This window comes from Drepanopeziza brunnea (genome assembly GCF_022702325.1).
Source record: "Drepanopeziza brunnea f. sp. 'multigermtubi' strain 214-2 chromosome Unknown ctg9, whole genome shotgun sequence".
Classification (NCBI taxonomy): domain Eukaryota; kingdom Fungi; phylum Ascomycota; class Leotiomycetes; order Helotiales; family Drepanopezizaceae; genus Drepanopeziza; species Drepanopeziza brunnea.
In genome coordinates, this window is record NW_027094072.1 from 502100 (window position 1) to 524180 (window position 22081).

At 49.4% G+C, this 22081-nt stretch overlaps 7 protein-coding genes across 7 annotated transcripts; 3 read left to right on the forward strand and 4 right to left on the reverse strand.

Annotated features, from left to right (window-relative positions):
• Positions 1-416: 416 nt before the first annotated feature.
• On the reverse strand, positions 417-1656 carry L3040_005558 (uncharacterized protein; the record flags this gene model as incomplete). The annotated part of the gene is made up of 4 exons (XM_007295850.1): positions 417-842; positions 890-1079; positions 1134-1290; positions 1413-1656. 4 exons carry the CDS (start codon positions 1654-1656, stop codon positions 417-419), a joined length of 1017 nt encoding a protein of 338 aa, XP_007295912.1.
• Positions 1657-4171: 2515 nt separating this feature from the next.
• L3040_005559 (uncharacterized protein) lies at positions 4172-4686 on the forward strand (the record flags this gene model as incomplete). The annotated part of the gene is made up of 5 exons (XM_066154557.1): positions 4172-4189; positions 4249-4276; positions 4333-4351; positions 4444-4472; positions 4553-4686. 5 exons carry the CDS (start codon positions 4172-4174, stop codon positions 4684-4686), a joined length of 228 nt encoding a protein of 75 aa, XP_066011410.1.
• A 106-nt stretch (positions 4687-4792) lies between these two features.
• Positions 4793-6553, reverse strand: L3040_005560 (uncharacterized protein; the record flags this gene model as incomplete). The annotated part of the gene is made up of 3 exons (XM_066154558.1): positions 4793-4976; positions 5044-5567; positions 5618-6553. The coding sequence occupies 3 exons, from the start codon at positions 6551-6553 to the stop codon at positions 4793-4795; spliced, it is 1644 nt and encodes a 547-aa protein (XP_066011411.1).
• Positions 6554-7354: 801 nt separating this feature from the next.
• On the forward strand, positions 7355-8175 carry L3040_005561 (uncharacterized protein; the record flags this gene model as incomplete). Its single annotated transcript, XM_007295848.1, has 2 exons — positions 7355-7417; positions 7465-8175. The coding sequence occupies 2 exons, from the start codon at positions 7355-7357 to the stop codon at positions 8173-8175; spliced, it is 774 nt and encodes a 257-aa protein (XP_007295910.1).
• Positions 8176-8681: 506 nt separating this feature from the next.
• On the reverse strand, positions 8682-9369 carry L3040_005562 (uncharacterized protein; the record flags this gene model as incomplete). The annotated part of the gene is made up of 3 exons (XM_066154559.1): positions 8682-9036; positions 9085-9314; positions 9367-9369. 3 exons carry the CDS (start codon positions 9367-9369, stop codon positions 8682-8684), a joined length of 588 nt encoding a protein of 195 aa, XP_066011412.1.
• A 560-nt stretch (positions 9370-9929) lies between these two features.
• On the forward strand, positions 9930-11657 carry L3040_005563 (uncharacterized protein; the record flags this gene model as incomplete). Its single annotated transcript, XM_007295846.1, has 1 exon — positions 9930-11657. One exon carries the CDS (start codon positions 9930-9932, stop codon positions 11655-11657), a length of 1728 nt encoding a protein of 575 aa, XP_007295908.1.
• Positions 11658-15186: 3529 nt separating this feature from the next.
• Positions 15187-16982, reverse strand: L3040_005564 (uncharacterized protein; the record flags this gene model as incomplete). Its single annotated transcript, XM_007295845.2, has 2 exons — positions 15187-16454; positions 16565-16982. 2 exons carry the CDS (start codon positions 16980-16982, stop codon positions 15187-15189), a joined length of 1686 nt encoding a protein of 561 aa, XP_007295907.2.
• Positions 16983-22081: the final 5099 nt, after the last annotated feature.

The following is a 22081-nucleotide window of genomic DNA, read 5'->3' on the forward strand; positions in this document are numbered from 1 at the left end:
CGGTACCACTTGGCACTATGCACCGAGCTTCAAAGCCATCTAAACGATTAGAGTAAACGACTTCAAAGGAAACAGCACAGCACACTCTCGAGAAACGAGGCATACATAAAGAGCTGCTCGCTCAGGGGTGCAGGATCTGATGTTTTACAGAACCCAATGACTCCTGTGGTTCCCATCCAGAACGCCCAGAACGCCCAGCCAACTGCGACCATGATGTAAGAGAAAGACTCTCTATGTCCAGTGCCTCCCCCCAATGCATGCCGAATCTCCACCCAGCCCCAGCGTCGTGCCCGATATCTTCGGTGGTGACGACTTTTCTATCCCAACACCCAACACCACCATGCAAATGGCAATGGAAATTCAGAGCATGTGCCTTCTCCATATACCAAATGCCATCAACTGCCCCGAAAACGCCTCTATTCAAGGGGCTCCCACTTCCAATTGTGGGAGTGCCAGTAGAAGCCAGTGGTGAACCAAACGGCAAGAGCGAAAGCAGACGCCATGAGATACCGACCCATTCTCCGACGCTGAAGAGGAAGGTCCGCTCGATCTTCTCGGTTGCGCCCCAGGTGGAGATCATGCCCTAAAGGGTTGTACTCTAAAGGAACAGCTGGCGGGGACTGGTCTTCGTTGGACTGTTCAGACAAATTGGGTCTCTGGCCCTTCACAATTGTCTCGTTCACAAAGAGACCATGAAGGCTTGAAGCCTGGTAGTCAGTGATATAGGCAACATCACAGTCTCGCACCTTGGGATCTGCGTATCCCCGGTATTCCTCGACGATCGATTCGACATCCCATCTCGCAACATGACGAATGACTCCAACTACACAGCCAGTACGGTGCTTGGTCGAGATTAGCTTCGTCTAGTAATTTTTGTTTGAATAAATACCTTTCCATGATTGCAGTGTATCAAAAGAGGATAGCTTGACTCGTCAAGAGCAATCTCCATGATCGATTGCATTAATTCCTGTGTGATAGCAACCTTCTTCGTTCCCGGCATGTCAATGATTTTGTGAGCGATGTCATTCTTCTTAACAAAGTCCTTGAACGCAAAAGAGAAATCGTTTTGGACAAGAGATCTGTGGTGGATATCAGTATCAGTAACGGGGAAGGTGGCCTCAAGCGCTACTGACAGGACAGTCTTCAGCCCGAAAGCCTCAAGGTGTAGGAAATCTTCGTCGGTGGGCCAGCTACTGCGATATATCTTTCCTGGAATAACGACACCAAGGTTGGTTGGCCGAGCCTCTTCCTTTGTTTTGGAGGCTTTGGCGGCTTCGAGACTTTGGGTGACTAATTGTCAGTTAGTAAATGCCTCACTTTTTTGCTATGCACTCAAGGCGCATTATGAAATAGCCTGACTAAACCATTTGATATCCATCATTTCTGATGATACTGGGATGTGGCACACTCACTATGCTTTTCGATATCTTCCTCTGTGGTTGGAAATATATTTATGTCTTTCCCAAGATCGACCATGGACTTTCTGGTCTTGGATTCCTTCGAGGAGTTTCTTGACTCGCTATTTTTCAGTTCAATCTCATCTATGCTCTTTGTTCTGAGGCGAGCATCCACTTCGGCATTTCTGCTTCCGCTGGCGTTTTCTTCCTCAGTGTAGACTCGTGCGGACCGCCTCTTAACTTCCGTCATTCCGCTCATCTTAATTATCGTACACGTAGTTGGTTCTGGGTAGTTCGTAGGCACTCCACAGTTGAGGCTGGATTCGCAAACGATTAAACCCTTGGGAGGGCAAATTCCTGCTCGAGCGGGACTTCAATGGAGACCGCGACGGGCGCGTTGGGTATTAAGTGTCGAAGGCATAATTGATGTCTTCTGTTCGGAGTTGGGAGTTGTGTCGAGGCCGTCGTGGGTGAGCTTTAAGTGAGGGAGAAGGAGAGTGTCGAAACTTGAAAAGGTCGAGCGGGCGACGGGGATTTTATAGGGCGACCTCGCTTTCTGATGATTTCATCGCTGGGTGATTGATCAGTGCTAGAATTTAAGAGAATGAGGTTCGGTGGCCTAACGATTCACCACGCCCATTAGCAGCTCGCTTTGAGGATAGTGCGTCGTCAAGCTCGGCCCTAGGCAGAATTATACAAATGCAGTGCTGGACTGCCGGTAGTAAAATAATCACTGGACCTCACAGAAGAAAAGTAGTTGCGTCGTAAACACTGTACACGACATTCAAAGAGACGGTCGATCAATTTGAAGTGATCAGGATCAGGATCAGGATGGAGATGAGGATGAGGATGAGGATGACTCGCTAGCCCATCCGTTCCGATTTCACCTGAACAATAACACGAGGCTGAAAAAGAAGCGGCGACCGCGCGTAGCGCTACTGTACAGCCTCATACACTTGTGCACGTCGAGGATCATTGCATCCAGGGGTCTGGACTCCAGACTCTGGACTCTGGACAACAGCCGGTCTGCACCGTACATTCCCAGCGTATTATTCAGTATATGCTTAGGGTTTCCCCCAAGAGATGACGGCATCTCGCATATATTTAGAGGATCCAGACAGAGCTCCACAACAATTTTGATGTAAATTAAGTATAATCCCGAGGGTTTTGCCAGAGCTGGTCACCCTATAGAACTCGTCATGTAAGGGGATATGTTATAGCGTAGGGTTTCAGGGGGGTTTAGCATGGTAATCTCGCAGACTCCATACATCGTTCCTGTCCAATCAAGACGTCGAACTTTTCTGGCGACGGCTTCTACGTACAATCTCCTGTCTTTTGACGACTATTTAATGTACGACTAGTAAAAGAACAATAGCAGTACTTAGCGTACGGACGGTTAAGAGTCATGGAGTCATACAGTAGGAAGGAATACACCTTCATAGCAAAAGGACTACCGCTAGTATATCCGTGTCTTGGTTTGGGCCCAATTTGCCACCAGAACCAAGCCAAATACAGGATCCGAGACTTCTTTACGGGAGTAAACAATGAGTTACGGCTAACGCACTTCTTAACACCTTTATCGTTATAGCCTCTATTGGCGCCCCACTGTCCACCTCTGCAAGTTGTGCTGACCCTACCTAATATTAGTACAATTATTCTTCCTTCTGATGTCGATCATTCAATCAAAAACGTCTGTCTATGAGATTGCAGATCGGAGAGATGTCGTGGTAGGATTTCTCCATTCGGAATTTCGCTTGTACATATCCCTGCTCAAAACAAACCCATTCTGCATAGGCAGCTTCCGAGAGCAAGGGCGAATCATCGATGCACTATTCGGATTTCAATGGCTTACATCTCTGTGTTACTATTTGTCTCTTGCAGTAGCTTTATGGGGCGCGTGAATGGGTGCGGCACTTGCTCGACATGTACCCCGTACACCAAAATGGAGCAATCCTCAAATAGTCTTCGTCGGCAATTCAAGCTTCAGACACAGAGATACCGGTACAGTAGGTTATACCTTTCAAGTACCGGTGCCAGAGTCAGTTACTAGCCACTTCCTAGATCGTGACACGTCCTTTCCAAGACCTTGACCAAGCCCACGGATGCAACCAAGCAATAGATCCGTAAGCAGGGTACTCCTCGAACCCCCAAACTCAACTCCTTACGTGGGTGGTACAGGGAGGGACGTTAGAGCATGAGACCACCGCGGCACCAAACTCACAACCATCACAATTCTCTCAGTTCGAAAACCAGCATCCATTTGCAGCCGGCTCTCCTTATGGAGTTACGAATGAATCGAAAGAAATAACAATATTATCTGTGTGCGGTATAGCACTTCGGATCCAAAACCACAACAAGGCTATTACAGACTCTCTCCAGCACCACTGGATCGTATATCCAGTCAGATTCATTCCACTCATCGTCTGATCGTGATCACTCCGAGCACTCAGAAGCCCCGACATCCCACTATGTCTTTCGTCAGTACTGAGGTGCATGGTCTGTTACTCTCTCTCTCTCTATCACCTATCAGCAACGCAGTGTTCTTCGCAACTTCCCAGATATACCGATCGAAAACTCATCTTACTTACTCACCGCGATACCCCTCATAGCGCTAGCACAGCTGGTCATCCATCATACCGAAGACGTCTCTTTCTCAACATTCTCCCAAGTTCACTACTAATATTGTTTGCTCCATACACACCCAGCACAGAAGGAATAGATGCTTCCTCCTTCCACCAAAATCATAATTGTGTGGAAAGACGATCGGCTATCCCATGTGCCCAGGAGGATCTGTAAGCATCTGCAAGCGGCATAACTTCAGAGTTAGCTTAGAAAAACATATTAATACCAGGAACATTGTCATTGGTTGGTGAAGTTAGGTAGGTCTTCAGTTTCGGCATTAGAAGCGGGGTATAATGATAACTCAATTTAACAGCCAGTTTTGGCCATCAGCTGTGCACAAGACCCTGAAATTTCGAGTTCATCATTCGTAGCCTACCTATGTACTCCCTGAACACTATCCCAAGGCAGCCTTTCTATGCCGCAGCTTCCGAAACGCCTACCAGTGCTTGCTATGTACTCCTCACTCCCTATCCTTATATATCACATTCTGTACTCCATATTTTAGCAACAAAACCAAGCTAACAGACATCCAGCTGCTATGCCTAAGCTCAGCACAAAATATGAGGTCTGCTTGGTCCCACTTTTCGTGACACTGCTCCTCTCTTCACCAAGCGAGAACGAATCCAACATTCCTGCCAAAGCATCCCCCTCGCTGGGCTTCTCCTGAAAGAACAATCGCTGCTGAGCAAAGTCGCTAGAATAATCCGAAGACTTTACAACGGGCTCTCGCCGAGTTCCAAAGAAGTTGTCTTTGACCTCAGCGGGTGAGACTCTCATTCTGGGTTGGTTGGGTGGATTTCTAAGCCTCTGAGCCGGCGTGAGAGGGGCGGCCGGAACTTTGAACCAGAATGGGGATGATTGGTCACCGGCAGGCGTCGCACCAAATCTCTGGGAATTATCTTGTAATGATTCGTGCTGTAATGGACGTGAAGGGGCGAAAGCTCGGTGCGTGGACTTCTGTGGTAAAGTTGGTTGCCACTCCATCTCTTCTGTGCAGCTATCTGTTTGTCGATCTTTGCCATACTGATCTTGAAAACGAGCAGGTAGCTCGCTTGTACTCAGCCAGTGGGAACCTTCCTGGTCTGTCATATCACTTAGGAGAGGCCTATGTTTGGTCAGTCCGGCGATGACTTGTCCAGGGGGCGTAAACGGGGAGTCGAATCTTTGAGTAATACGTTGGGGTGTGTAGGATGGACGGTTTGGTTGTCTTCCAATGTCTGGAAGATTATGCCCTGTATTCCTTGTAGTGTTGGGACGTTGGTACGGGGTTCTTTGATAGGCTTGAGATTCTAATCCTTGGGAGGATCCGGTCATCCCGGCATTGATTTGAGAGGTGTTGAGAGGCCCTCTATTGGGTTTCATGATCTCGTCCAGGATATCCTCCATGGTCCCTCCTACTCTGGAACTGTTGGATCCATTGTTATCGGGGCTGTTAGACATCGGACTATTGTTTCCGGATCCGGAACCGACAAAAGGAATATTTTCAGGTATGCTGACCCAAAGAGGACTCATGTCGACTTTGATAGCGCGATGTGCAACCACGAAGATCTACGAGAGTGAGCAAATGGTCCATTTAAAACAAGTGGGGTGGACTTTACCATCGTGGTCATGACGAACATGGCAGCATGGGCCCCAAGTGTGGCACGGGAAAATGGATCAGCAAACACGCCGGAACCCATGATGTAGTAGAAGATAGATCGACTGATGACTAATGAGAGCTGGATTTTGTACCACTGGCGGAATCCAGTAATATGCTTTGTGAAACCTCTCTCGAGTTCCTTAGCCCTCGGGCACCACCAAATAGACGCATATGTGCATTGAAGACTTCGCCAAGCCCAGGTATCGGAGTTGATGAAGCCAAGCAGAGCCTTAATCCAAACTGGAAAAGAGCCTGGTGTAGTAGTGAGGAAGCCGGTGATTTTTTCGTAATGGGCAGCACTGACCATTGCTGTGATGTTCCAGATAAGCTGTCCTAGGATACCAAAGTACCAAAGCAGTCGACCGATGAAGATGACGATTCGAGTATTGGTTATGCCCTCGGGTGGTGCCGCTCTTCTAGCTCGAGACTTTTCCATAAGACGTCGAAGGTGGTCTGTCTTCGCAGTCTTGCCTGCTCTACGCATGCGCTCCAGGACTTGGGGTTCGCAATCCTTGCATACTTGCGGGTATCGTTTCTCGAGACTCCTCTTCCATTTGAAGTAGGCGCGCTCCTCTTGCATGTAGCCGCGGCGACTCGTGTTTGTATCGAAGTCGTACTGTGCGATCGACGCGGTGTAGAGGTGTTGGTTCTTCAGACATGTTGCGCAGAAGAGGGTAGACTGGGACTCGGACTCGGACCCTGTGTTGGGCGGTCGAGTCGTCGAGTATATGAGATTAGCTGGAGCGATCTCCGTCGCGACGACGGGGTCTGTGATTTCTCCGTTCTCGTCGAGGAAGTTTGTCGCATCGCATCTGACGCAGTCCCACTTGCGGATGGAGCCATCGTAGTAGATGTTGGAGGTATTACTGCAGTAGAAGCAGACAAGGCGAGCCATGGTGAGGTAAGGCGAGATGAAGTGAAGTAAAGTGAGTCTAAATGGTTATAAGGAGTTTGGAGAGCATTCAAGAGTTGCGAAGTCGTGGAAGTGAAGTGGAGTGAAGCGAATCTGAGTGTTTATGGGGAGTTTGGGGAGTTTGGACAGTGTTCAAGAATTGCGACGTGGAGGTGGAAGGTCGTGGATATTTTTTGTATGGGGGAATAAAGCGACGTGAGGCATGTTCAGCTAAGGAACATTTCGTGACGAGGGCAAGTAAGTGGAAGAGTGTTCGTGAGAGAACCTGCCGTTCTTGTTGTTGTTGTTCGAGGATTCGACTTTCGTATTCTCGGCAATTTTTCGGCAGCCTTGTGTAGCCTTGTCTCAATGTTCAGTGGAGCTCAATGTCTCAACTTCAAGGAACCTCGGAAATACAGTTGTAGCAGTCGAATATTCTCGGTCCATTTTTTGGTTTACTTTATTGTCGCTACAACAACCGAGAATGATCCATACGACCAAAGGGTTCCCGATTCAGGTCAATGATCAAGGGAACAATTCAATACCCAACAATCAGCAGACATGAAGCTTTGCTGTGATATCAAAAAACATTTACATACAAGTCCCGATAGTAAGGTTCTTATCGGAAATATCTTATCAGGCAGACTCTCCAAAGGGTGCCGCGCTGTTCTGAACAAACAAATGCACCACTACAAAATGCGCAATACTTCTGTTATTTCTCAAAGGTGGCTCCTTCGGTGATGGGTGATAAGCGATGCAATTCCACGACAAGTCAACTTCCCTTACCGATACTAGTCATCCAAAATGGCGCTTTCAGCCTTGCGCGTACTTATCGCAGCCCTCTTAATAGTACTTTCAACAGCCTTCGTGAGTTGCCCTTTGCAATTTCAACCCTTCTTTACTAATTCTAATAGCTCCGACTTCTCTACATTATCCCCTCAACTTCGCGCCGGCGACCCAATGTCCGCAAAACATCCCCCTCGCACATGGTCATGGTCCTTGGCTCCGGCGGCCACACAGCAGAAATGATGTCCCTCCTCCGCGACACAGATCCACGCCGGTACACCCACCGAACCTACATCATATCATCTGGTGACAGCTTCTCTGCCAGAAAAGCTCTTGATATTGAGCGATTAATCCAGTCCAAACAAAGAAGAGGACAAGAGCCAACGCAAGCAGGAGAGACAGATTGTATGACTGGAACTTGGGATGTCAAGATCGTACCTCGAGCGCGCAAGATTCATCAGCCGCTTTGGACCGCTCCATTTTCTTCGCTGTGGTGCTTCGTTGGATGTTTGAAAGCTTTACGCACCACGGCACAAACTTCAAAAGTGGCACCTGGCCATTATCCGGATGTGATCATTACGAATGGACCCGCTACGGCTGTAATGGTCATACTTGCTGCATTGTCTCTGAAATTCTTTGCCGTGGCGCCGACATCGAAGATGAAAATTATTTACGTAGAGAGCTGGGCGAGAGTTAAGACTTTGAGCTTGAGTGGAAAGGTTCTTCTGAAGATGGGAATTTGTGATAGATTCTTGGTGCAATGGGAGACTCTGGCGAAGACTATCAATGGGAACGGAGCTAGGAAGAAGGTCGAGTGGGTAGGATTTCTCGTTGAATGATGACATTAAGGACGTTGAATTGAGAGACCCCTTGAAGAAATGCCGCTCTTTGGAATCTTAACACCGACCTGAGAAGTGCCGCCCTTCACTTTTCCATTCCTGGTCCTGATTTAGGGTCGATTACCGTATTTTACGAAGTTCTGCACAATCAGAGTGCCTTTTAGAAAAGGATACGCGACAGATGTGATGGCTCAGAAGAGGCACTTGAATTACATAACCTGGTTATCTTTCCTGTAAGCCAGTCAAAATGAAGTTTTCTGGGGACTCCAATATCCAGAAAATTGCGCTCTCTCATACTCTAAATCGCCATTCTGTAGAGAATAACGAGCTCTTCTCAACCCGACGCAGGTCGTCACAGAAGATCAGGTCCGACACTGCCAACGTCCAGATATCACCAGGCATGTATGTATCAGAGGAAGGTGATCACCCAGGACACCATTGATATACACGGCCAAAGCCACCTTTTGTACAATCTAATCATCCACTCCAAACCTATCTGACAGTCATTATATAGTTGCTAATACGTCGTTCTCGTCCTCCTCAAACGAAGAGACCTCTGTGGTGTCTTCTGGCTCCGTTCCAACTCCAGTGTAAGCCGCTTCTCGTTGAGTATGGATCGAATCGACCTCCTTCGTTGCCCAAGCCTTCCAAGATTCATAAGCCTTATCTTCGAGCTCCATTCCAATCTCCAGCACGCCCTTTCCAAAGTACGCTCCGGTCCATGTCGCCTCCTCTCGTTGCACCCTCCTCTCGGTTTCCTCCTCGTGGCGTAACTCATAGAATTCCTTGCGCGCAATATCGTATGCTTGGTTGGGGGTGTATTGCGTGTTTTTGATGAGCCACAGCTGTCGTTGAACAACACTTGACACATATTAGATCACCATGTTTTGAGGCTAGGGCGGAACCTACCTCTCTCCACTCAGCTGTCTCCCAGTCTGTTGTATCCGGCTCCAATCGCACCTGTGCCCATCCTTTCCGTCATTCTCTAGCACTATCCGCGGCCGTGCCAGCTCCCATGGATGATCACTGTAGAACTGGATCCGTAGTTTGTCTTCCTCGTACCCGATCGCTTGTGGCTTGAACAATTTGCTGGGCTTGCGGACTCGGGATCTATGGTTGACTTCTCTGTGCTGAGTGGGCTGGGATCGAGTCAGAATTTCCGCTGGAGGTATCGACCCAATGGTCTTGAACCATGGTGGTGGTTGGGTTATGCTGCCCGTCTCGAGGAGTGCAGATGCTGCTTGGTACACACGTGAGGGCTTCAGGTTGAGGCCCCTCATCTTTGGAGCTGTCCTCTAGTGACTGCGAAGTATATTAGCAAGCTGCATTAACTATATTTACTGGCATCCTCACAGAAGGGTTTGGTTGTCGAGGCTGGATTTGTTGTGATTGAAGCGGGGAGTGATTAATACAGAATTTAGACTCGGCATTCCCCGTGCAACAAAATTATATCCCAGAACGCGACTTGCTGGTATTTATCGACAGACACATTTCCCCCCCACTCAACGCCCATTACCTACCGTGGACAATACTTTCTTGGACTCAGGTCTCTCATGGCTGCGCAGAGACGGTGACCACCGATTCAATATGTCCGGAGGCTCATGTCCCTCTTCTGCAGCTCCTCCCCTTCGACGAGCAGGCCGATTTTGTCAAAGCTAGCTCCGCGACAAGCTCTCCCATTTCTATACCCAGTTGAATTTTTCAGAAATACACATTCGTATAGCAAAGAGAATCGCCCCAAGCCGCGCGTACCAATGGTATCGAATTCGTTGGGATTTGAAGCATGGTTTATCAAATCCCTCGCAGACGCTGGCAACTGTCACAAACCTACAAAAAGATCTCAGCCCTCGAGTTTCTTCACCGCACGACGGCCCAATGTACCTTTGAGGAGACGCCAGTCCCAAAGATTTACATTTCAGCGGCATAATCACACCCAGGATTTCGAGGCTGAGTACGACTACGAATCCGCGGAGACAGATGAGCTGCAGAGAGCAGAGGAAGAGAAGCCCTTCGAGCCGAACCGGACGAAGGAAGAGCTTTTGGAATTAGTAGATCAGTCTACTGGGAGATCATACACGGATCAGCTTCCGCTGCTTGATATGCCACAGCTGTACCAACCCAGCGACGGACCACACCTCACAGTTTCTGATAAGCCTGAGGACGAATGGCCTCCCCCAGACTACACATGGCCCTCAGACCCAGAAACGAAGATCAAGCTGGAAGAAATACGTATCTACATGAGGGATTGTTGGCAAGCCAAAAAGCCGGTAAATCAAGAGGAGCTTTATCGCTTGTACAGGGCTCTCCCCGCACCACGCGCTCCATATCTCCCGTCCAAGTTACGGCATAGTATGATGCATCATCTCTCGATCGTGGAGAAGAAAGATGAAAACTCGATGTTGAGATATATGTCTGTTGTCGATGACATGAAGGTTTCAGGTATTCCATTGAACACTTACGAATGGACAAGTGCAATATCCTTCGCTGCCAGATATGTCAAGAGGTCAACAGAAGTCGAAGTCGAAGCGGCCCTCCATCTGTGGAGAGAAATGGAGCATGTGGCAAATGTCAAGGCCACCGCAGCTACGTTCAACGTCCTTTTCGACGTTGCCTGCAAAGCTGGGAAGCTGGTCCTCGCTGAGATGATATACAAAGAGATGGAGACCCGGGGCTTAGAATACGATCGCTTCCACCACGTGAGCCTGATATTCTACTATGGGCTCAGAAAGAGCGGAGATGGTGTCCGGCACTCGTATAAAGCTCTCGTGGAAGGGGGTGAAATCGTGGATACGGTGGTCCTGAATGCCATGATATCAGCCCTCATCCGCTCTTGCGAAGCAAGCTCTGCCGAGAAAGTCTACGAGCGCATGAAGGCATGGCATTTCGAGCGCGAACATCCCCAGCTGCCACCGCGGGATTATCACCGCCGGCGCGTCGTCAACCTCGCCTTGACGCACATGGGCAAGATCTCCAAGACGAATCTCGAACTCCGGGAGAAGTTCCAAAGCAAGTCCATCGTCGCGCCAGACCTCCACACATTCGAGATCCTGATCACGCACTATGCAAACACGAGCGGCGAGCTTGAAAAAATCAGCAAACTCCTCGACGACATGAAGGTTTTCGGGCTCGGCGTCCACAAGACCATCTTCCTCCGTCTCCTCCAAGGTTTCGCCACGCACGGGGGCATCCGGTACACGAAATGGACCGAAGCTCGCCTCGAAAGCGTGTGGAAGTCCTTCCTCCAGGCCCTCGACGACGGGAACGAGGACGTGGAAATTTCCCAGTGGATCATTGCGTGGGCCTTCCAAGCATTCTCGAATTGCTCGGGGAGGGAGAGGACGATGCAGGCGTGGGAGGAGATCAGGTCGCGGTGGAAGGATCCTGACGACGCCGAGCTGGATTTCGCCATGGGGAAGCTGAGGCAGGTGATGGAGAAGCCGGGCAGAGCCAGGATGAAAGAGGATTTCTTTCTGGGAATGTAGTAAATGTAGAAAATTGTCTAGTACGCACGGGTCTGTGTGCATGGATAGCGATGTGGACTGTATCATCTGTGTAGGTACTACTAGATTACACAGTGCATTAGATGTCTGTGCAACGAAGACATACAAAGTGTGCAAGGCAAGGGGAACATGGTTGGGGGCCACCGGTGCTGCATGCCACCCCTCTCGAGATTTATCGAGATTTATCGAATAGATACCGTAGTCCTTTCTCCGAAAATTACAATAATTATATGTATATACCCCCTCGCATCTTCCAATCCTGAACCTCAACCGCTCCCATCTCCGATTTCCTCTCCCCGAAACGTGACAGACGCAGAGAGGAAAAGGTTAAGTAAGTAAGTAAGCAAGTAAGTAGACGGCTCTGTCAACGCGGTGCGCGGTGCGCGAACGAGAAATACCGTAGGTAGACTGTCTTGTCTGCTAGCAGAGAACCGACCGACTGATAGATTGTATTAGAGATGGGTAGGTAGGTACGTCCAAGTACTACGTACTACGTACGTGTAGATATACTATACCTATACAGGTAGGTATGAGTAGGGATATGGATAGATAGGTGGGTTGGGTAGGTGGGTGGTAGGTGGGTGGTGGGTAGGTGGGTGATCTTTTATAGGCGAGTTCGCTGGCTGGCTGGGCTGCTTGCGAGCTGGCTGGGTGTAGGTACTGTACAGATAGATAGATAGGGTAGATAGATAGATAGATAGATAGATAGATAGATAGATAGATAGATAGATAGATAGATAGAAGTGTACTCTCTCTCTTCTCTCTCTCTCTCTCTGTGCGTGTGTGCGTGCGTGTGTGTGTGTGTGTGTACTACTTACTATGTGTATTTCTGTAGGGGTTCCAACAACCAGAAAAAAAGAAAAAAAAAATCGGAAAAAAAAAAATTACCTATTTAGCGGAAAAAGAAGAGGGTGGGAAGGATACTTTACGCACCGTTCATTACTTGGTAAGTACGGCGGGGGAAGGATCTCGTTGGTTAGCTAGGTAGGTAGGTAGGTAGGTAAGGTAGCTAGGTAAGGTAGGTAAGGTAGGTAAGGTAGGTACATAGTAGTGAGTACAAGTACAAGTGGGTACCTAGGTATGTATTATCGCCAATTAGGCTCATCCACTTCCTCTGATTTCCTCTGCTTTAGTACGTAGTAGTAGTAGTTTCTTTTTTTTTTTTTTTTTTTTTTTTTAGATTTTGATTTTGATTTTGATTTTGGATATCTTGATGCCTCTCTCTCCTCTCCCTTCTTTCCCCTCCTCCCTCCTCTTCTCTGCTCACTTCTCTCTTCTCTCTTCTCTCTTCTCCCTCTTCTCTGCTCTCTTCCCTCCTCTTCTCTCCTCTTCTCTTCTCTCCTCATCTCTTCCCTCCTCTTCCCTCCCCTCTCCCCCCTCCCTCACCCCCCCCCCTTCCCTCCCTCCCCACCACCAACCAAAGCGCAAGCGCAAGCGCATAAACCAACCAACCAGTCAAATCCCCATTTCAAATCCCCATTTCAAATCTCCATATCCTTCCAAATCCAAATCCATTTTTTTTTTTTTTCAATTTTTTTCATTTTTTTTCATTTTTTTCCATCACCAACCAACCAAAGAAGCGCATAACCTAACCTAACCTAACCTAACCTAACCTAACCAGTCAAGTACTACTACCGTACTACTACTACGTAGTACGTACCTTAGGTAGTCATTCAAATCCCCCCCTCTCTCCCCCTCTCTCCCCCTCTCTCCCCCTCTCCCCCCCCCTCCCTTTTTTTTTCGTCCTTTTCCCTAAATCCAACCCCCCCTCCCCCCTAAAACCCCATCAAATTACCAATCATGAATCAGCAATTAGCTTTTCTTTTTTTCCTCCCTACTACTACTAGTACTACTACTACTACCACGTATTTCCAAGCGCACATTTTCCCAACTTTTACTTTTACTTTTAATTTTTTTTATTTTTTTTTACGACGTAGTAGTAGTACTACGTACTACTGCTGTATAAAGTTACGCTTTAGCTTTTAGGGGTTATAGTTTTCTCTTGGGGGGTTTATACTTTTGCCGGGTCTGATTTGCCTGGGTCTAGTTCAGTTTTCCGGGTCTAGCTCAGTTTTTCCGGGTCTGATTTCTTGCTTGGGTCATGATATTTTAGGTTTTACGTTTTACGTTTTTTACGCTTTTACGTTCTTCGGGGTTTTTCGGGGTTTTTCGGGGTTGTTTTTTTTTTTCTTTCTTTTCCTTCACGCCCGTGTACTACGTACGTACGGATAAGGTACCGTACCGTACCGTACCGGGAGAAAAGAGACGTGAGGCGGTGAGAGCGAGCGTCGCGGAAGCGGAAGCGGAAAAGGCGAGGGGGGAGCTGGGGAGATGGGGAGATGGGAAGATGGGGAAGGACCTATCGGTCGTAGGGTAAGAAGTACCCGGTAGATGTAGGGTAGAGGAGGTAAAAGAGAGCATTGTGAGTATCGAGCACAGCTCTCCCTCCTTCTCTTTCTACGACTAATTCAAAAGTTACCACGTATATTATTTACCTGTACGTAGTACTACTACGTAGTAGATTCAGAAAGAGAGAGTTCAATAGATCCGATTTCCCGTTTCCGGTGTTTACAGACGGGGGCGTGGCTAGCTATAACTAACTAGCGAAGCTATAACTAACTAGCGAAGCTATAACCAACTAGCGAAGCTAGTCACTAACTAGCGAAGCTAGAGCAGGGAATTTACACTTCATGTAGAAAGATAAGGAAATTTTTTATGGAGGACCACAGAAGAGGAAAATAAAGTAGAGGAAAACTGTGGTCATGTTTTTGATTTGTTCTTGCTACTCTACTACCCCTCTTCTACTACCCTCTTAACGGGTCGCAGCCTCTTCCACCGTGTCACTCGGGCCATGCCTCCCCCCGGCACGCACACGCACACCTCTATCTACACCGCTGGTCCCTTACACACTTCTTAGACTGCGCTTTCCCTTTGCAGCCCACGAGGGGATGCTCAGGTACCAGCCGCCATATTCACAATACTTAACCCCTCGCTGCGCGCCTCCCCTCATCTAGCTGCAGCCAGCCTCACCACGTTGCAACTCGCATCTCCTGCTCCCACCCGATAGATGGTATATACACGTCCCCGAAAGTGAGCACCTCTCAGTAGTAGCGCCAGCGCCCCCATATCCTTTGCCTTGTGTTCGATCCGATTTCCGCTCCCCTCCGCCCTTTTCCCTCCCTTTCCTTCAGAACACCAAGAAAAACAAAATCCTGTACCAAAACAAAGAAGAAGGAGGATAGCGGTCCAGTGGCATTTAGCTTAGCAAATAGACAATAAGGCAGCTGATACAGCGTCGTACGAAAGAAGTGAAGAAAGGAAAACAAGATATCGGCCGAGCTTGCCAAAGAGCGTGGGTATTTGTCAAGCGTAACAAAGAGCAGACATTTCGTAATATTCGTAAGGCGGGGGGGGTGTTGATACAGACAACAAAATCAAAATGGGAGTTCGCGTGAGCATGTTCAGACAAAACACGGTCTCTGGAGACACATGGGGGGCCGTGAGGCGAGTTCTACGCGCGCCCTAATCCGACAGGGAACTTCTCAACGAGGAATCGCAACAGCTTCTCCTTCTTGCTGGGAGTGCGCCGCAGCTGCGCCGTGGCCTGGACCATCGGACCGACAATGTCCTCGTCCCCAAGCTGCGGGAATTTGCCCTCGGAGCGCGGGTCGTTGAGAGAGGGGATCTGGGTCATGATGTTGGGGCTGCGACCGTCGTTGAGGGTCGCGTGCTTGAGCGAGACAAAAGCTTCACTGCCGTTCTTGATGGTATTGGCGATGGTGGTTTCATTGCTCCGGCGCCAGGCCGCCTCTATGGCCTCCCACTTGGATTCTGTCAACCGATAGGTCTTGGAAGTCACGCCGTAATGCTCGCCGGTGCGCACGAGGTGCTTAGTGTAGTTACAGCGGGCTAGGTCCCAGTTTTTGCGCAGCTGGCGGCAGGCCTCGAGGTCGAAGCTTTCGGGGACGTATGGCTCGGGGTAGATGGTGAAGTTGGCGTGGCCGAGCTTGTTGGCCCACTCGTCGTTCGGGTCCGCGATGATGATGGGGGGGATCTCGGATAAGGGGACGAAGTGGCCGGGACGCGTGGTGGCCCCACGGTGGAAGGATGAGATAGATGGCTTGGTGCTGAGCGATGGTGAGGGAAAGCAGGGTGCTAGGATGGAGTCGATCGGCGAGACGCACGCGAATGGATCACTGGCTTCTGCTACAGATGGCGATTGCAATGGCGATTGGACGGATACTTGTTTGACGTTGGCGGACGCGTCCATCGTTAAGGGAGGCAGAAGGGGCGTAGATGCGAGATCTTCCTCGTGATCTTTACTGCGCATATTGGCTCTCACAATGTCGATTGGAGCAGCAGTTGCCATCTCGTCCCGGTCGTTGAAATCGCTCCTGGTAGGAGTCGGGGGCAATTGCGGCTCGCACGGCTTTTCAACCGCCTGTCGCGGCAAGTTGGAGACAGATGATGAGCGGCTCGAAGCACCGCGCGAGGTCGCATTCTCCATCTGCGTTTCGGAGGTGGTCGATGTCGCACCCGTCGACCCCTTTCGCGATTTCCATTTACGCGAGAGTGAAGGGAACCTCGTGCCGAATCGCGTCGCGAGGCCAGTGAAGGGCGATTCTTCTGCTCGCTGGCTCTTATTTCGTGGGATTGTTGAGAATTCTGCGTCGTGATAGAAGTCATCGGCCAGGTCATAGTCGAGCTCGGATCTGGCTGGCGGCGGTACGGAGCTTTGCACCATGCTTGGATCACGGTGCAAGCATTGCTGGTCATCGCCTACAAGTGAAAGCCGTTAGCCCATTTTCTCTTCTCCCCCCCCCTCTTCTCTCTTGTTTAGCTTTCCGAAACCCGGTTGGTAAACAAACCCACAGTCCGTTGGCACTTACATAACCATTGCGCGTTGAAACGTCCAAAGATGTCCGAGTCCCCCTCTCTCTCCTGAGGTTCCTCTTGGACGTCGGGTAGCGATCGTTTGCTTGGGGTTCCATTTCCGACGAACGTTGGAGAGGTTGGCGAAGACTCAGCGGATGATATGGACGCGGTACTGGGGTATCGCCAGTGGCTGCGAGTCGAAAAAGTTGGCGTGACGGGAGACGGAGTCTCGGACACGGATGAGGAATTCTGCGTGTAAAAAGAAGCCGAGGAGAGGTCTATGTCCGGATCCGACAAGCTCTCCTTCCTCCTCCGTTCCTCCACCAGCTGCGGGAGCAGTAGCGGCTTGAGCTTGAGTGACATTCTTGGGTTTTCAGTGTAGGCGTTTGGGTGATTCAGGATCGGCGTGGAGTGTGTGAAGTCGAGACTCATCGCATGCTTATGAGGACGCGACTGGCGACATGTTGAATCTCTTGTGTGTTCTTGTGTTGTTCAGACGAGTTGCCGGCTGGCTGGGACCTGTGCGTGGCGGTTGCGGTTGTTGTCGTTTTTGTGCACAGATATACGTGGTCACCAGCGACTGGAAAAGATTCGCAGAGTTTCGGAGGGGTCGATGTCGATGTCGATGTGGAGGTAGAGGAAGAGGTGGCAGCGAGGACTTTTTTTTTCTCTTCCGACGGGCCAGAATCTGCACTTCGCCTAACCACCACGCGCGCAACAGGGTTTCTGTTTGGAGCCGAAAGATTGGATGGATAGGGTGGTCGTCGTACGTCGTTGGTCGTATTTGGTTGAGATGCAGGTGCAGATACCGATGCCGATGCCGATGCAGGTGCAGATGCGGATGCGGATGCAGATGGAGATGCAGATGAAGAATTGGATAATTGGATAGTTGGAGTATTGGAGAATTAGAGGATTAGAGGAGGATTAGAGGATTGGAGGGAAGAAGAGGGAAAGACACCAGATTTTGATCCATCCACTTGTCCGCGCTATCTGCATGGGTGACAGCTTCCCCTAGCGCCCGGCCCAGCCCAGCCCAGCCTGGCCTAGAACGATGAGGTGGGACTAAGCCTATTCGGGTAAGTACACACATAGTCGCTGTAGTCGGAGTAACTCTAGGTGGGGTAGTACTACTCCGACCCCCCTTTTACTCCGTACACTACTGACTAATATGCTAATATGCTAATGTGCCAATATAAAGTAATATATTACTCTTCTACTATCTGTGGTAATGTTTACGAGTATACTACTAGACGACTGTACGACTGTACGACTGTACGACTGTACGACTATCCTACTAACTGCTATACTGCTATACTACTCTACGACTATACTACTACTACTACCTTACGATACTACTATACTACCATCCTACTTGACTACGATTCTACTTTACTACGACACAACTATACTACTATACCACTTCCACTATACACGGACTGTAACCACGTCCACGTCCACGTCCACGTCCACGTCCACCTCTTCCCCCTCCCACTCCCCCTCCCCCTCCCACTCCCACTCCCACGGGCCGGTGGTCCCAAACCATGCCCATGTCCATGCCTTTTCCCCCCGCCGGGTCACTTGCGTATGCGTCTTGGCTCTCAGGCTGTGTGTCCTCTTGTTTTTCCCCGGGAAACCGAGCAGGAGAGAGAGTTTGTGTGAGAGAGAGAGAGAGAGACGGACAGAGAACGTCGATACCGTACCGTAATCGTTCATAGTTGATCATGAGCATGGCCGCGAGCCTCGGGCTGAAGGGGGAATCCAGCCATGTGGAGAAGGAAGACAAGGAGAGACAAGACGGCCTTACTCCTCGTACTTGCCCTACGGCAGGAAACACGGTCAACAACCAAACAGCCAAGTCACGGGGATCGTCACGGGTCACCAATCAGAACACCCGGACGGCGGCTGGTCTGCACTTTGTCGAACGTCCTGTATCAACCCTTAATATTCCATCTTGTCGGATTACTCTGCGTCGTTACACGCTCCGTCACACTATTTTTTTTCATTGCTGGATTCGGGTCGAGAGACAAGTACCGGTACAGGAGGGTCGGTCGAAGAGGTCGCTCAGATCTGTGGTTTGTTTCATCCACCTCCCTTCCCTTCTGCTGGCTAGCCTAGCATGGGAACCGATCGCCGAAACCCACCACTACCTTTTGGCCCGCCGCTCTTGTTTCGCGGGTTCGATGTTTCGAAGGGGCACGTAAATGCAGTCCCTGACTCAGCACATCTCGGAATTCCAGTGAATGCCCATCTTCCAGATCACCAGTATCGGCACAGTAAAAAGGGTCGGTATGGGGAAAGAGGGAGGGGGGCAGGGATGCATAGTGGACTTTTTAGACTTTATCCCTGAAGGGCGCATTCCCAGAACTCCGTACGGCAAGAGTAAGTGGAAGTGGAAATGGAAGTGGAAGTGTAAATGTACGGTAGTAGTAGTACGTAGTCGTAGTACGTAGTAAGTGCAACCAACCCCTCAGGGACAGAAGTTCCCGGAGCGGCTCTTGTTGTGGCCCCCCCTCCCCCCCCCCCATGGCCCCCTGGCCCCCTGGTCGGCACGAGGCGGAGAAGAACTCTGTCGGTGGTGCTGGCCTCTTGTTGCCCTGTGAAACCCTGTGAAAGGGGGCCCCTCCGTAACAGCAAGAACACAGCAACGACGACCAACACGAAATATGCAGACGAATAGGTAATCACCCCCCCCCCCCTCCTTCCTCGCATCTCCGACGGAGAGAGGATATTTGTCCAGCCAACGAACCAACTGATATGCTAGAATAGTATAGCATAGTATAGCATAGCATAGCGTAATAGAGTACCGCCAAGCCCCTCTCTCGCCGGAGGACAGAAGAAATGTATGGCGTCAACGATGAATCTAGGCCACGCCCGAGGCAAACTTGCTATGGGTATCGTGGGAAAAAGGATTCCGCTGCGGCCGGTAGGATCAACAGCTATCGATGCTCTCTCTCTGTGTGTTGTCCCCCTCTATGTGCTCCTCCGTAAATAAAGGAAAGACAAAACACACAAGATAGCCATCGACGAATACACAAAGTAGCAACAGGTCATACAACATCCAGCCTCTCCCGCCCCCTCTCGCCATTACGTCGAGATCTGCTACCTACTCTTCCCGTAGCGTTCGGATCCAAAAGCCGATCGATCGATCGATCGATCGCTGATCAGCATCAGCATCACCATCACCTTGGAATAAGGTAGAAAAGGTAGAGTCGATAGTTACCGGTAGTTAGTCCATATGTCGTCCGAAGTTGCCTCTCCGAATACCGAGTAGTTGCACGAGAGGAGAGGAGAGGATAGGGAGGTACGGTACCTCCCTCCCTACCGAGTCTCCGTCCGATGATAGCCTGCCTGCCTGCCGACCGGTACCTCTAGTAGGGAGGAGGGAGGGGAGAAGCCAAGCTTTTCTTCTTCTGTTGCTGCTTCTGCTGCTTCTCCTGCTTCGATACAAGGGATGGATAATACCGTAGTCACTCACTTGGAGATGCAGATACATACACACACACACACACACACATATATATATATATAGCGTCCATTGCTTTCACGCGTGTAGCCAAAGCAGATAGATAGATCACTTTTGATTCCCTTCTTCCCGGAAAAAAAGAAAAGAAAAAGAAAAAGAAAAGAAAAGAAGGAAAAAGGGGAATTCTCTCTTTCGCTTAATCATATCATACCTCCAAGGACCTACCTACCTACCTACCATCTATCCATCTATGAAGCGACCCTCATCCATCATCCACGCCCATGCATCAAGGCCCGAAGTAGCTCACCTACTCACTTACTCACTTACTCACTTACTCACTCACTCACTCACTCACTCACTCACTTACTCATACTCCATACCTCCTCCATACCTCCTCCGCACCTCCTCCACAGTCATCTTAAACACAGCCCCCATCCCAGCCCCCATCCCGTCCTCCGTCCTCCCGTCCTCCGTCCTCCCTCCCCCCTCCATCCATCACATGCAGCGCTGCGAAATCCCGCCCACAACCCTCCAGCAGCGGCAGAGGTCCAGACCATCTCCACCTTTCCCAATCTCCAAAAGTCCCATCCAACCCATCCCAGCCCATCCCATCCATGCCCGCGGCCCGGGGAACTCGAGCCATCATCCATCGAAAGGGTACCGGTACCCATCCATAACCATCCATCCATGACCATCCACATTTCACCCCCCCCCCCCATCCCATCCTTTCCCTTCCCTTCCCCGCAAAAAAAAGAAGAAGAAAGAAGAAGAAGAAGAAGACAAAAAAAAGGGGGGAGGGGGCTGCAAATCAAATCAAATCAAATCAAATCAAATCAAAGATTAGGTACCGTACGTCGCTCGCAACTGGCTTCGGAATTTTTTTTTTTCAACTTTTTTTTTTGTCACCAGGGAGGGGCAGGGCAAGATTCCCCTGATTCGCAAGCAAGCAGGTAAGCAGGTAAGCAAGTAAGCAAGCAAGCAGGTAAGCAAGCAAGCCGGGAAAAAAAAAAAAAATAGGAGATCTTTATGTATTTTAATAATATTTTGAATATTTTGAATATGTTGAATATGTTGAATATTTTAACATTTTGAATATTTTAATATTTTAATATTTTAATATTTTAATATTTTAATATTTTAATATTTTAATATTTTAATATTTTAATATTTTAATATTTTAACATTTTAACATTTTAATATTTTAATATTTTAATTTATTTTAATTTATCATTTCGGACATTTATGCGTCGCCCACCGGCGGCCCGCTGTGCTTTCTCTCTCTCCTCTCTCCTCTCCCCTTCATCCAATACGATACAGTACTTACAGTACTTACAGTACAGTAGTAGCGGCCCCACCATCCACGACGGCGCGAGATAGGATACGCTACGCTACGCTACGAAAGAGGGGGCTGTGATGTTGATATGATATCGATGTGATGTTGATATAATGTTGATATTGACGTGCTTGGTATACCAGTACCAGTACCAGTACCAGCACCGAAACCAGTACTCCATCTCGGCGACCTAAGTCACCTACCCACCTCCCTCCCTCCCGTACCTACCATAGGAACAAGCTCAGCGCTGGAGGTGGAGGTGGGTGGAAGAACGGACTCGAAAGCTAATCAAATCAAATCTAATCAAAGCAAATCAAATCACTCAAAATCCTGCTGTTCAAATCACATCACATCACATCACATCAAATCACTCAAAATCCTGCTATTCGGGGAGAACAGGTCCCTGACCTGACGTGACCTGACGTGACGTGACGTGACGTGACGTGGACGTGACGTCTATCCGAGAAGAGGATCCCGGCGGGCCCACCCAATAGGAAAAAAGGGTTTTGCTTTTTCCGGACTCGCGAGCGATCTGCGCCGGTTAAACTGTTTGTTTGTTTTTTTTCCCCTTGGGCGGTGGGTGCACCTCTTGATACAGACATACATATATACATACATACATAGGTAAGTAAGTACCGTACTGAGGTAAAGCTGATTTGCGATCCGATCGATCTAATCGAGCGAACGAACGAGCGAACGAACGAAGGAACGTGCAGAAAAACGCTGCTGCAGAAT